Raw genomic sequence first — 15,017 nt, forward strand, 5'->3', positions numbered from 1 at the left:
CATTTCATTAAATCAATTTTAAGATACCTAACCTATATAACCTGTTCTTTCCTTATACACAATTGAGTTTCTAGCCCTAGAATTAGCTGTACATGCCATATGCTCACCGATGACCTTTTCAGTAAATGTGTGATTAACAGTCATTGTACATTTTTGCCTTCTCTGCACCTACTATGGGCAGCTTTTCCTTTCCTGCATAACCTCGCTAGGTACCAAAGATTTCTTTGTTCTTCTTCTACCTATTAATGTACAAATATAGTTATGTTATGTTAAATCTTAATTTCTTTTGCTAGTTGCATGTCACTGAGTGTTTCAGCACTTCTGACTTGTCTTTACATGTGTGTTATTCTACCATGCTTATTAAAGAGAGAAATTTCAAATTTCCCTCTTTATGTCTGAAGGTGAAAGAAAAAAAATGAAAATTTAGCTAAGCTGCTCTTTTACACTTCCTTTTCTTCACATTGATGAAGCTTGTACTATAGTCTTTAGTAGTTTTCTGTTGAAGAATGCACAGATTTCTCTTTAACTTGCACTGTAGAGATTTTTTAAAATAAATTATCCGAATTTATTGACATCTACCTTCTTCAGAATTTTCTTCACTTGCAAGTCTGTCAATATAATTTCTTTTCCATCAAATACCGTAGTAATGAAAATCTCCAATTACAATAAAGTCCAAAGGCTTTGGAGACCTATCAAGAACAACCATGTCCTTTTCTGCTTTCCTGGATACCAACAGATATTTAACAGCACTAACTAATCCTACTCTTGAGATCTCAAAGCAACCATTATATTTTTTGAAATAAAGCCAATGTTTCCCCTCTTCTTCTTACTAAAGAAGTTATATCCTCTACATGACGGGATTACCAGTGTAATATATATGATAAATTCTCTACAGTGCCAATTTTGCCATAATCTTCAATTAATTCTTGTCTATTCCTGATTAATACTTCTGTTAATTCTTCTCTGTTCCTCTTTCATCTACCATTAGCATACAGATAGCTAAGACATCTGGTGAACTGACCCATGACTCTTTGTCTAGTCACTTCTTTAATATTGTTTTAAACAATCCTGTCTTTCTCGGGCGTTAGACCTATGTCCAATTTGCATTATTTAAGATGAAGACTTTTGTCCTTACCCCATGGTTCTTAATTTAAAGTTCTCTTTTCTCAGAATAGAAGCCACATAGTTATATTTAGGGTGTTTCTGACTGTTGCTTGACTTGGATGTGAGAGGAGAGACAACATTTCTTGACTCTTCAACCTCTTAATCCACTGCCACAGAACCTTATAAGCACTTTTGATTTGCTTAGAATCATTCTTGCCAGTATCATTAGTATCCTTTATCATATAATAGTGATCAGTAGAATCCTTTGCAACTTGGCAAGTTTGGACTTTTGTGAAGAGGCACACCAGCTATAACGTAAGTGCGAGGTGGTGCAGATGTCTCCACATCACTTTGAGCAGAAGGTCACTTGCCAGCACCGTATTCTATTTCCAATTGGTAACAGAGGTTTTGTATGCTTTGGGCTAGTGTGTTTTTTTTAATTGTCTTTTATCATTGAGATTAGTTCTTACTTGCTCCCTGGTCAGCACTCCTGCTTTTGATTTCAGTGGTAAGCTGTTCAGATGTTGAATGCCCCATGCCCTCAGAGGACATTGGCAGCCATCTTCCTCTCTCTAGTTTCAAGTTCACTCCTCCGGTACCTGTACTGCTACCAAACTGAAAGCTCTGCTTTATTTTTTTTTTGTTTCCAAAAGCACACTGTGGATAAAGTTCTCATGACCACACTCAGCCAGTTTTGATTCTCTCCTTTCACTGCTCCTCTAATTGCTTCTTAACAGATTCCCCTGGAGATCTAAAAGAAGTCTTTCCAGATTTCACCAATAGGAAAATACAGGCCAAAGTTCCTGTAAATCCATTCAAGGATTTCATCACAAGATGTCATTGTCTAATACTAAATAGAGCTATTGAATTAACTATGTATGAAATACTTCCTCTCAAATATTTTTCACTGAGAATGAGATACTATGTAGCATAAAAAGCTCTTCATGCCTGGTAGATTAAGAATATTTGTGCTTGAATTAATGTATTTTTGTTTTTACTAACAGCTCATAAAACCATGGAAGTATAGTATGACATACAGGACTAAGTAAATACTAAAATGAAGGATTCCGTATCAAGCTACATTTGCTTTTCAGTATTATCACAAATTTTACTGTTTGCTAAAAATTTACTAGACAATAAAAGTGGTTTCCTGAATATAGTACTCCATAATCTAGATGCTTTCGGTTCAACTCTAAGAAAAATGTCTGACTTGTACACGTTGATCATTAAATACATTATTTTTCGTCTCTATTGTACAATATTTTTGTACATATATTCATATAAAACTAACAAACCTCATATATTTATATATATAAACACTGATGAAGTATTTCAAAATTATATTTCCTGATACCATACTACTTAATTTTTATTCCGAAGCATAGAGTAGATCTTTACATTTGGCTTAGTGTGGAGCCAGGAAGAAGAGTAAAGGGGAATGAGAAGTTCTGAGATGGAATTTAGGGCCTCAGTACTAAACACTTGGGCAGATAAAACTGTAAGTTAAACACACAGAGATCCAGACAGTAATTAGACGGGGGCTATGTGAGGTATCCCTGAGGAACACCAAGGCACCTGAGATGCTTCTTGCCAATAAACTATAGGAGCTTAAATAGAAGCAGCACACACACACATACACACAAAGCTGATTTGCTGCAGATAACTTCAAAGCAGCCCCTTCCTTGGGGATAAAGACCTATCAAAAAATGTCTTAGGTTATATTATCAGTAAGAAAAACCTGTGTATTGCCTTGTGGTAGTTAATAAGTGGTAATTAACACAAGCTAAAATCTTAAGTAAAATCTGTTGTTAAAAATATAAATAACACTGTAATAAGGCTCCACTTGATTGGTTACTCCAGTATGTTAACACTGAGATTTTCTGCTCGATAACCCTATTACATTTTTAATAAAAATATAAGAATGTACTTGAAGTATAACATGTTTGATGTCATGTAATGCATTTGTTATTATAATAATTCACTTCTCTTTGCTGCCTAAACTACGCTTGACTGAACCTGGAAAAGGCATAAAGGAATGAAAAGTGGAAAACATACATGTGAAGCTGCATATAGCCAGCTCTATAGCAGAATGAAATGTCTTTACTGCAGTCTGCATGTACAGCAAAATTGATTTAAAACATTGTATTTTGTAGTTGTATTTTGATTAACAGCACATAGCTTGATTTCTTCATTAAAGGAAAAATCAGATTATCATTCTACACTAGCTAAAGACCCTTAAGGAGTTGACAGAAAGAAAAAAAAATGTTGGTTTGTAGGAAGCTGCACACCGAACAGAAAAGAAGTTGGGACTCAAGAGTCCCCTCTGGGAAAAGCAGCAAAGAAAAGAGTGGAACTCGTGCCAAATGAAAGAGCTGAAAAACCAAATGCCACATTTGAATGCCAAGAAAAATAATGCATGCAGTAGAAGCCACAAAATGGCTGATGAGAAGAGTTGTGAGATATTTTCTTCTCTTAAAAGAAAAAAACAGAAAAAGCAGTGGTCATTCATAGGAAAGGACAGAGTAGTACTTGTACATCACCAAGTTATGCAAATTTGCATACATATACTGTTGCTTTTGTCTCCTTTTCATAGCTCTTCCTTGCTGTTGAACATCTTAGTGGATGCCTGGTTTTGCATTTTGTGCCTGTGTACTGCTGTGGTGGGTTGACCCCAGCTGGACACCAGGTGCCCACCAAAGCCGCTCTGTCACTCCCCTCCTCAGCTGGACAGGGGAGAGAAAATGAAATGAAAGGCTTGTGGGTCAAGATAAGGACAGGGATGAATCACTCACCAATTACTGTCATGGGCAAAACAGACTTAACTTGGGGAAATTAGTTAAATTTATTACCAACCAGAGTAGCGTAATGAGAAATAAAACCTAAATCTTAAAAACACCTGCCCCCCACCCCTCCCTTCCTCCCAGGCTCAACCTCTCTCCCAGATTCTCTACCTCTGCCCCTGCCAGTGGCACACAGAGAGAGGGTATGGGGATTTCAGTCTATTCATCACATGTTGTTTCTGCTGCTCCTTCCTCCTCAGAGGAAGGACTCCTCACACTCTTCCCCTGTTCAAGCATGGGGTCCCTCCCATGGGAGACAGTCCTCCATGAACTTCTCCAACATGAGTCCTTCCCATGGGTTGCATGCAGTTCTTTAACTGCTCCAGTGTGGGTCCACCACAGGGTTACAAGTCCTGCCAGCAAACCTGCTCCAGCCATGGTCTCCTCTCTCCATGGGTCCACAAGTCCTGCCAGAAGCCTGCTCTAGTGCAGGCTTCCAACGGGGCCACAGCCTGTTTTGGTCACCCACCTGCTCCCGTGTGGGGTCCTCCATGGGCTGCAGGTGGTTAAGTGCTCCACAGTGGACCTCCATGGACTGCAGAGGCACAGCTGCCTCACCATGGTCTTCATCACCATAGGCTGCAGGGGAGTCTGCTCTGGCTCCTGGAGCACCTCCTGCCCCTCCTTCTTCACTGACCTGGCTGTCTGTAGAGTTGTTTCTCTCACATATTCTCACTCCTCTCTCTGGCTGCTGTTCTGCAGCAGTGTTTTTCCCTTTTTAAAATGTTATCCCAGAGGTGCTACCACCGTCACTGATGAGCTTGGCCTTGGCCAGCGGCGGGTCTCTCTTGGAGCGTGCTGGCATTGGCTCAACCAGACACAGGGGAAGCTTCTAGCAGCTTGTCACAGAAGCCACCATTGTAGCCCCCCTCTGCTACCAAAACATTGCCACACAAACCAAATAAATTCCACTCCTTGCCTCTCTGAATCACATATTTAAAAATTACCATGAAAATCCACATTCATCACTCTTCACAAACTTCACTAAAAAATAAATTAATTCCCCACACCAAAATCAAAATAAAATCATCACAACACCAAAGGAAAGCAGACAATTTACACAGAATCCACCCCTCCTCCATTCACCACAATTACAACAATAGAAATTCCCCACAATCATTCCACTCACTAACATTGTTCAGTCCATGTTCTGCCTGTTACCTCTCCCAGTCACTATCTTTATCTCGAATTCCTGGAGCCCCAACTTGGGTGCCAGAAACGACTGTGGTGGGTTGGCCTTGGCTGGATGGCAGGTGCCCACCAAGCCACTGTATCACTCCCCTCCTCAGCAGGAAATGAGGGGAAAAAATAAGATGGAAAAAACTCTCATGGGTCAAAATAAAGGCAGTTCAATAAAGCAAAAGCAAAGGCTGCACAGGCAAGCAAAGGAAAACAGATTTATTCTCTGCTTCCCATCAGCAGGCAATGTTCAGCCACTTCCTAGGAAGCAGGACTTTAGTATGCATAGTGGTTGCTCCAGAAGACAAATGTGGTAATAAAGAATGCCCGCCTCCTCCTCCTTTCTCTTAGTTTTTATTGCTGAGCAGACATCATATGGTATGGAATATCCCTTTGGTCAGCTGGGGTCAGCTGTTCTGGCTATGTCCCTTCCCAAGATCTTGCCCACCCCCAGCCTACAGATGAGGGAAGAATGTTGGAGAGACAGCCTTGATGCTTTGTGAGCACTGCCCAGCAGTAGCCAAAACATATGAGGAAAATTAGCTCTGTCTCAACCAGACCAAATATGACTACCATGATAAAAAATAGTAAGCAGCAAATCCCGACTTACTTAAATTAGCTTCAGAAAGTAACTATCTTGTAACCTAGAGTTTCTCTATGAATAATTCTCTCTTTTAACACAGCAAGCTTCAGAAAGAAAAAATAGCCTGCCAGGATAATGTCTGGCACTTTGCATGATATTGTCCCTTACTGTTTTAGAAAAAAGTATCTGAATCGGCTTGTCTTATCTGCAATTATATTGATATTCAGATCAGTTATTTTTTCTTTTTCCTAGATTCCCTTCTCACTGTCCAGCTACCGTTAAAATAGTTGTGTGAACTATTCAGTTGGTAAGACACAGTTTTGTCCTGTACAAATATAATGCTCCATGAAATGGACGCTTGTTAAAATACTTTTTAAAAAATTAATAAAATAAAACAATTTTTAAAATTTGAATTTGAAATTATTAAAATAAAATAAAAATAAAAACTATTAATAAATTTTAAAACAAAATTTTAAAAAGTGATAAGGTATGTAGTCTCCTGCCCAATACATAAACCCAAGTAACTGCATGCAATTTCTAGCAGGGTTGTACCAGTACAGGTGACTTAACATAGCTCTGCCTTAAGACCAAATAATTCAGACATACAAGTCAGTTTTCTTTCCATGAGTTAGGAAGAAAACATAGTAAAATAGTTCCAAAGTTCTTATCAGCACAGCTGCACAGGGTTATGCTGACATACCAAGAGGGTAGGCATGACTTAAGAGTTCTTAGAATTCACCAGTAGGGAAGGTTTGCAAATTTTCCCATCATTGCTAACACCAGTCACTGGCTGTCAGAAATATTTGATCAAAGCAGAATTAGATAATATAATGCTTTAAAAACCGTCAGCAGCTATTGGGTTATATATACTCAGGGTCCTATCATTCCAAACAAAATCTCAGCTGAAAAAGACTGAAAATATCCCCCTAGTAGAAAGGCTTCAGTATGAAGACATTAATGGAATATTTTTTCTGGTAAGATTTCAGAACAACATTAATGACTCCAATATGCTATTTAAAGTAACAGCTCCAGGATACTGCGCCTAATGCATCTCTAACAGTAAACAACATTGATTCTGTTCATGGTTATCCAAATACATACAAAGGTTTTCAACACAGTGGGTTACTTAGCAATATCTTATCCACAGTTTCCCTATAGACAGTTAAGTCAAAATTAAAAAAGTTAGTTCTTTTTCCCTTACTTGTATTGTGATCATTCATCTCCCCCAATCCAGTATTAATTCCAGCATCTATTGAACTCATGATTTTATCAATCTGCAGAAAAGAGAACATTGAAAACAATTGATGGGCTGCATCTTTGTCATTTTGCTTCAGTTTTTCATGCATAAATTTATGGTATTATTACTCTCATTAGGAAAACAACAGTCAAGGTTGCAAAGTGCAAAAATAAAAGGTAGACAATTAATTTCTCCACTTTGATTTTTATTTTGCAATGTTTATATGCTAGCAAAAGCTAAAGCCTGAGACTAGTATTTCTTTTTCTACAGTATGGTTCCTTTCATACTGATGATTGGTATAATCACTAGATGTCTATTTAAGCAATAATATTAATGCATAAGAATATTGGGTTTTGTGTTATAAAAGTAAAAAACCAATTATTCAATTAAGATTTCAAGAGATTTTCCTAGGTCCCTTTTTTCCACCTGCCCCAAGGCCACTGAATAGGTATGAAGCATAGCTGTGTCCCCACATACCACAGAATGATACAGTTTGTGAAACAGCACTACATTGATCCCAAAACTCATTTGCACATTTCTAAATTACATTGAACTTGCTATGTCAAACTATTATACTTATTTTATTTCCCATAAGAAGGGGACAAAACAAAAAATAAATCAATGGGCTGGTTGTGTCTGAGAAGGCAGACACAGAGAACCAGGTTTTACTGACCTTATTATTAGAAATAGTAGAAAATCTGTGTCCTTTTTAGAAACTATGTATTAGTCACGGATGACAGAAGAAAATCTGGCGATTATGTCAGAATCTGCAGATTTAGGATTCTTACCCTCTTTTTCTAAATAAACTAATTTATTTTTTTTATATTCAAAACAATCAAACCTTGATGTCCCCCTAAAGAGGCAAACTTAGACCTGACTTGTATCAGGATTTCATAATAATGTATCCAAGTTATTAAGACCAAAATTGGATCCTAAGTACCTCTCCACTGGGAAAGTATCTGCTTTATAACAAAAACTACCTTCAGATGCCCTATCACACCAGACGTTTAGATGAGCTGGAAACTTTTTCTAGAAAAATAATTACACAAACAAGCCCTGGGATCCTTCTGAAATAATATAGCACTCTGGAGATATATACATTTCCCCATAGCAGTTGTTTTAAATAGCAATGTTTGCTTCTCTGTAATAGCAGTAAAGATCTAAACGTTTGTCACTCTTAATATATCTCAGTAAGATGGGAGCTTTTTATCTATGAAGAATCATTTACATTCTTGAAATTTAGCACATTATTATTTAAAATAAGGTCTCTAAAAATTGTTTTAAATCTGGTTCTAAAACTAAAAGAGTGTTCTGTATGAGCAAGCATGGGCACTACAAACTCAGTGTGGACATTTCTTTTCAGAGTCCCAAATTCATTGTAGCTATAAGTGTATTCCCACTTCACACAAGGGTCAGGTATATGCCAAGCATTCTGTACAAAGACTACATACCAGTTAGAAGATATGTTACATAGGGAGGGCTTGTAGAATGCATGATCAACCTAAAAATCTTAAGACTCTCCATCCCTGTTATTTTCTCTTGTCTCTTGCTGGCAGGCATTGCCATGGTGGGAAATACTTAGCAAATATGTAAATAATGGGCATAGCTACAAAGAATTTACCATTTACAAATTTTATTAGTGTCAGTACTGAAAAATTTAGTAGAAAATAATTTCAATGCCACAACAAATTGAGAATTACTTCTGATTAACCTCATTCACTATAGAAACAATAGACTTCATTATGTGTGCAGCATTTTGAACAGAAATGCATTGCAGTTTGTGCCAGCTGTCAAACCATCATGCACTACATCTGAGGATTTGCAGTGTGGAAGAGTCACTTGCTATTTCATGTCTGAAACGGAAAACGGTAACAGCATTTTCACAATACCATATATTCGCTTGTACTTAATAATGAACAAAACTTACTTCTTCCCATTCTGATGTGAAGGAAGGTGTTCTCTCCGAATTCCCTTTGGAGCACTGTTGGCTTGGTGTGGGTTCACTCCAGTTGCTTCGTGCCTTTTTGTCATTTGGCGGATGGGTGATAAGATTAGAATCAGATTTTGAAACATTTTTGCACAAATGCATTTCAAGCAAAGTCTTTGGTAAAGATCGTATTCTCCCAAGTGTACATGCTCGCTCCACAAATCCCCCAGTGGTAATAACCCATTGTTCACTTATCCTTGTTGATGGGCCAACCAAGGTATGATTTTCTGCTGGTTTAGTTTTAGTATGGAATATGGTTCTGTTCACAACTGGTGGCTTTTTTTTCTTAACGGGAGGATCCGTGTTGCCTTCCTTTCGTAGCTGCTGCACTGTGTTCTTGCTCAAAATGCTGTTCTCTAGTGGACCACTGCACTGGTTTGCTTTGCTGTACAGCTGGAGTGGATTATCAGGTGGGTCACACGCAGGCGACGATCCATGAAGTAAACCTGCAAACTGTTCAGCAGGGTGTCCTTCAGGAAGCTCACTTTCAGTGGATGTTTCTCCCTGGCACAGATATCCTGAAACAAGAGAGTACCTTGTAAAAAAACAGGGCAATAAAATACTGCAAACAACAAAACCCACACTCTCTGCAAAAACATTTTTGTATGCTACTTGGTTTTTTCTTATGTACAGAAACAAAAGATACTTATGCCATGAATTGATTTGTTAGTCTCTTAAAAAACAATTCTCTCCTTAAACTTGACTGTTTTATCCTGACTGGTTGAAAAACAGCCAAAACCACTTAGCGCTACGCATAAATCCCAGGAAAAAACAAATTTATAAAATAAAGTAGGTCACTGCTATTCCATCAACTTGATGGTGTCTCTTTTAATTTGTTATTGAGCTGAAATGTGTACAAATTATACAGTTTAGTATGATGAATTAGCAAGCTAGTTTGTAGGTAGTAAAACACATGAAGAACTAGTATTGTCAGGAGTATTGTTAGTAATCTTTCTTTTTATAGTCATTATAATAATAGTGAGTTTACACTATGATGCCTTTTTACTGACAGTCTTTAAAGAATAGATCTGAGTGTTGTTTTTATTTCTGGGAACTTTTGAGAATAGATGCAGAGTAATTGTAAACATTGGAGAAAAAGAACAGGAAATCAAAGTCTTTCTGAAACAAGTTTTATGTGCAATTTAGCACACACACACACACAAAAGGAACTGCATAAAAATGGACTTTTTGGCACAATTCAGAGTGGATTATTAGAAATTTATAGGTTTTCTTATGCCTGTTGCTGTAAGGACTAGGAGGAAGAAAAAAAAAATAGACACACCTTTTTCTACCTGTGCTGCTTCATTTAAGGTATTGCTGTAGGTATTATCACTCTATCCACATGGCACTGAGTTACCATATTCTACTCAGAATAACTGTGTCCCGACGAACAGTTGCATTTCTATAACTACCCCATTAAATACATTAATCTCATTTTTGCTAGAATTTGTATGTTCATATGTAGACTCTAACTGCAGGACTGTACGCACAGCACTAGCTACCAGAAGGAATCAAACATAGCATCATGTCATAATCTGCAATGAAATTGAGCAGGTTCCTCCTATTTGCTAAAATGTCTACTAGTAAAAAAACCCCACAAATCTCAAAATATCACTTCTAAAAAGAGATAGTATTTGATTATATGAATGACAGAAGAAAGATTTTGGTGTGTACTTCAAAACACCATCAGCTCTTTTACTAGTCCGCAGCTTAAAAATGTAAAACTACATATTCTTCTTATTAATCAAAATATCATGATACAATTTCTAATCAAGATTAGAAGCGCAACCTAAGAAAATTTACTTTTCTTCTTTGGGAAACAACTGACTAGAATATAGACTTAACCCATTTTGCAGCTAGAAAGATGAGGGGTGTTACGGCAAAAGGTTGAATGTGAGACATGGCAGAGCTTAAGGAATCAGTAACATCAGAAAGGTTGGTTTGGGGAAAAAAAGGCAGGGGAAAAGGAAGCCATGGAACATTCTCACTTTCTTTGCTTTCTGAAAGTTGCTAAATTAATTGCATGCCAGCAATTTTGAAGGTAAACTTAAAATGAGAAAATAATTATGCAAATAAGGATTTCCTTTGGTGTTTTAGCCTTACATGAAAAACGCAGTAGCTGGGATTCTTGATCCAGGTTGACATCTCATTTTATGTATCTACATGGGTAAGAAGTATGTAAGCTCCCAGCATAGCCAGGGATGAGATTGAGAAAGTCGGTGGATCCTAGAGAGTGATGCCCCTTGCTGTATGTTGTGGCTGGTCAGCTGAATCACTCCCTGTACTCCGTTAACTGTGTTGACTAGACTGCTCGTGACTATAACGGGAGACAGCATCCAGTTTGCATTCAGACACCTACATTTAGATGTCGTAATCATGAACTGAATCCTGTTGTGCTATTCCAGGGATGTGTCTTACAGCTGTCTATCGAACTCATGTAAGAGTTCAATGTTTTTGTCATGACAAGACAGGAGAGAAGAATAAATCAGGAAAAAGAAAAGCTTACCTGGGCTGCAAGAATTGCACTAATATCTACAATATCATCAATATCTTTCCTACATGTATACTACTAGATGAAATTGCCCAACAACTATTAGGATCTAAAGGAATTTGCTAGGTTCATGTCCTTTAAGCCAAACTCTCCTCATTCTCAAGACAGAGCTGGCCCATCCAAACAATTACTGGGAATGGTCTCTGGCCCCAGCTAGAACTTGTGCGATGTCTGGGTACTGTCTGGGTGGGTACTATTCAGTACCAGCCAAACTTTACCTAAACCCACAGAACAGTTTAACAGTGCAGATTGCCAAGCACCAATGTTGTCTTATGCCCTGATTTTGTTCAGTTTGCTGCTGTAAATAAAAGATGTTGTTTCTGAGAACTCCATTTCTGTGATCAGTAAATACATGTAGTGACCACTAGAAAGAGTGTGTGTGACTTTCTAGCAATGGTGCAGTGATAACATCAAAACATTACTTTTGGTTATTTTGTTAGTTGAAGTGGCAGAAGTTCGCAATGTATGCAAAGACTAAGTATACTGTATGAACCTTTTCAGCTTCATTGTTCAGTACAGTTATTGTTGTGCATGTGTAAGTACACATATTCTAATACAAGTATAACTCATGCTTAAACTACCCGCAGAAACACTTTAAAGAAGCCAGGAAAGATGAAAACAAAGGTTCCCTGTGCAACCTTTAGTCTTCTTATGTATTAGCAGCATTGTATTTCACTTTTTATATCATCACCTTCATTTTTAAAAAAAAACATCTGCCTGTTTCATTTAGTACTCATAATGAAGTTTGGTCAGTGGAGAAGAAAATCTTCAACATTTTACATTCTCCTTACTCAAAAAGAGTGATCCTACTACCTATTTACTACAGAGCATTCACATTATTCTTTCAAGATCAAGCTATTCAGCAGCTCCTCAGAATTTTTATGATGCCCATTACCTAAGGAGTTTACAAATACAAACTCATGTATCTCTACAGGGTGAGGCTGTAATGTGATAAACATCCTAATTTGATAAATGGAAGATAAGGCACAAGGAGATAACGCTGAAAATGTCCACAAATTTTGGTCATCCAATTAAGATTTGCTTTGTTCAGAGTACTGAGCATTGTATAAGTATTTTCAAGGCACACTTGCTATTGACTTCAGTAGTTCTATAAGTCAGACCCCTAATGTCTCAAATTCAGCATTCAAAAAAACAAGGACCACTGCTATTGCCTACTTGGATAAAGTTTGGTCTGTCTTAATCAGGATAACAAAAGCTCTGGCAGAGAGAGTGTTACCTGCCACATTCAACTGCCTCAGCTGTCAGTTCTCTTCTTTGATAACTTTTGCTTTAACTAAGAGCTTTGTTAATTATATGACAAAGAAAGCAAAGGTCTCATAGCTATGCCACCTTCACCCCATGATTTTGAGCAATGCAAACCACATCTATATTGGCAATGAAAAAGACTGGGGAAAAAAGTATGTGGTCATGATAACGGTGAAAAAGCAAGCTGCCTTGCATGCTGCACTGCAGCCCTAGAACAGGTTATCCAGACAGGTGGCACCTCCATCCTTGGAGGTTTTCAAGGCCTGGCTGGGAAAAGTCATGCCTGATCTCATGATGACAGTCCTGGTCCAAACAGGAGGATGGACTAGGTGACCTCCAGACATCCCTTCCAACCAACACTCTGATGATCCAATTATAAGTCTGAAACTTTTGACTTCTGAATTGGTAACTGTTAAGTCTAAAGGCTCTTTTAATACAGATTTGTATTATTATTTTAGTTTCACAATGCAGTTAATGAAGGGTACTTACTTCCTTTTAGAAGGACACTTCAATATCCTTGCTAAAATAGGCTATTTTATTAAAAGCTAAGGAACAATATTTAAGTAATTGCCCATATCTGAGATTGCTGTCTTTTTATTGTTGCATATTTCTTCCATAAATTTTAAGACAACCAATACTGAAATCACTATTTCTTCTGAGGCTTGGTAGTGATGCACAAAATGTGATATTTTATGTATTATTTTCTGGTTTGAACCATATCAAAATTATTGTTGTTTTGAATACTGCTATGCATTGAAAAAAAACCCTCTAATTGTCTATAATGATGATCAATGTCCTGTGTGGTTAGAATTAATCTTAAATCTACTGATACATCTGAGAAATTCAGACTTTCCATTCCTATCGTGTTCTATCCCCTAACTTTATCATATGCTTTTGAACCTTTTCATTAGATGCTTTATTTTTGTTTATTTCAACCAATTTAACTGGCACTAAGAAACGACATGATAGGAAATTACATTGCATAGATCTATACTCATCAACAGTAGGTTGATGATACCAGCTTTGATTTCTCATAGACTTTGAGTAAGCCTTCTGAGAACAGACTTTGAGAAAGAGCATGGGGATACCACAGAGAGAGAATAGGTGGAGAAGTTCAAGTTCCTGGATTGAATCCCAATGGAGAGAGTTTTCTGATTATGATAAATTACTTTTATCTTTTTGCAAGGACATTTATTTTTGTAATCTTAAAAAAACCCCTCAAAACCCAAAACAAAAAAAACCCACAAACAAACAGAAAGAGATCTTGCTTCCTCACCAAATACTGCTTTTCTTATCACCTTATCTTTTTACTTGTAAATAGTATCCTAAACACTAAATCATAAACATATGTCATTTCTACTGATCTTTAGTGATATTACAAGTGCATGTACAGTTCACCCACCTGAGCGGATTACTTCTGAATATCACAGTGATAGTGCTGCGTGTGTATGTTGCATGGAAAACATTCACATTTGGAACCACAAATAAATTCAGTTCTGTCATAATCTCAAAGCCACAGATACATATTGCTATTATCACCAGTTTATATACAACCAAAGTGGCATTTAGGCAGCAGATTGCAATTCAGTCAGCTACTTATTTACACACTGGTGCACACCAGCACAGTTGCTTGTGGTACATATATAGAACTCTGTGGAATATCATTTCTCACTTTCAGTATTTAAGAATTACAATTTACAGATGCTTCATCAAGCTCATATATCTATTTTCTGAATCTGACACCAAGGCTGCAGAGCACATTAAGAAAATCAGGAGCACACTAAATACTGTGAATTTTAAGTTGGAAATCAGGTTATTCGGATTTGCATCTCAAGAGATTTCATGTTCAAAACTAAAGTACATTCAGGAGAAAAACAGTTGTTAATAATAGTAATGAAAAGAGCTGTAACAGATAAATTATAACGACAGAGTTACATCTTTAATAGGCATTGCTGTTGCCATGGAACAAGTTTCTAATGTAAAAAATCTACTAGAAATTTGTTCTATAGCTATGGTAACAACTGTATTGTGACACCTGCACTATTATTCTATTCAAGTTCTGTTTTCATTTGATCCAGAGGGATGTTTTTAGCAACACACTCTGCACATGTGTAATATTTGCCAAAAAATGTATTCTCAACTCCCTTTTCCACACACTCAGTTGATTGATAAAACTAACAGTCACAGTTGAGTAATATTTGGAGAGTTCCCTCTCATACAAGAGTGGTTAGCAAAGAAGTCATCTTATTTTCATGGTAAAGATTGCTTTG

General features: G+C 37.2%; 1 protein-coding gene across 4 annotated transcripts in view; it reads right to left on the bottom strand.

Annotated features, from left to right (window-relative positions):
- The window catches only part of ANKS1B (ankyrin repeat and sterile alpha motif domain containing 1B), a 441,494-nt gene that overhangs the window by 216,076 nt on the left and 210,401 nt on the right, over positions 1-15,017 (bottom strand). For all 4 annotated transcript variants that reach the window (XM_027812345.2, XM_027812343.2, XM_027812342.2 and 1 more), the window contains exons 13-14: positions 8,871-9,448; positions 6,908-6,980 (exon numbers count right to left, since the gene is read on the bottom strand). In XM_027812345.2, coding sequence (XP_027668146.2) covers positions 6,908-6,980; positions 8,871-9,448 — 651 coding nt within the window. The remainder of the gene's footprint in view (positions 1-6,907; positions 6,981-8,870; positions 9,449-15,017) is intronic.

The sequence above is a fragment of the Falco cherrug genome, chromosome 5, assembly GCF_023634085.1.
Source record: "Falco cherrug isolate bFalChe1 chromosome 5, bFalChe1.pri, whole genome shotgun sequence".
Taxonomy (NCBI): Eukaryota; Metazoa; Chordata; class Aves; order Falconiformes; family Falconidae; genus Falco; species Falco cherrug.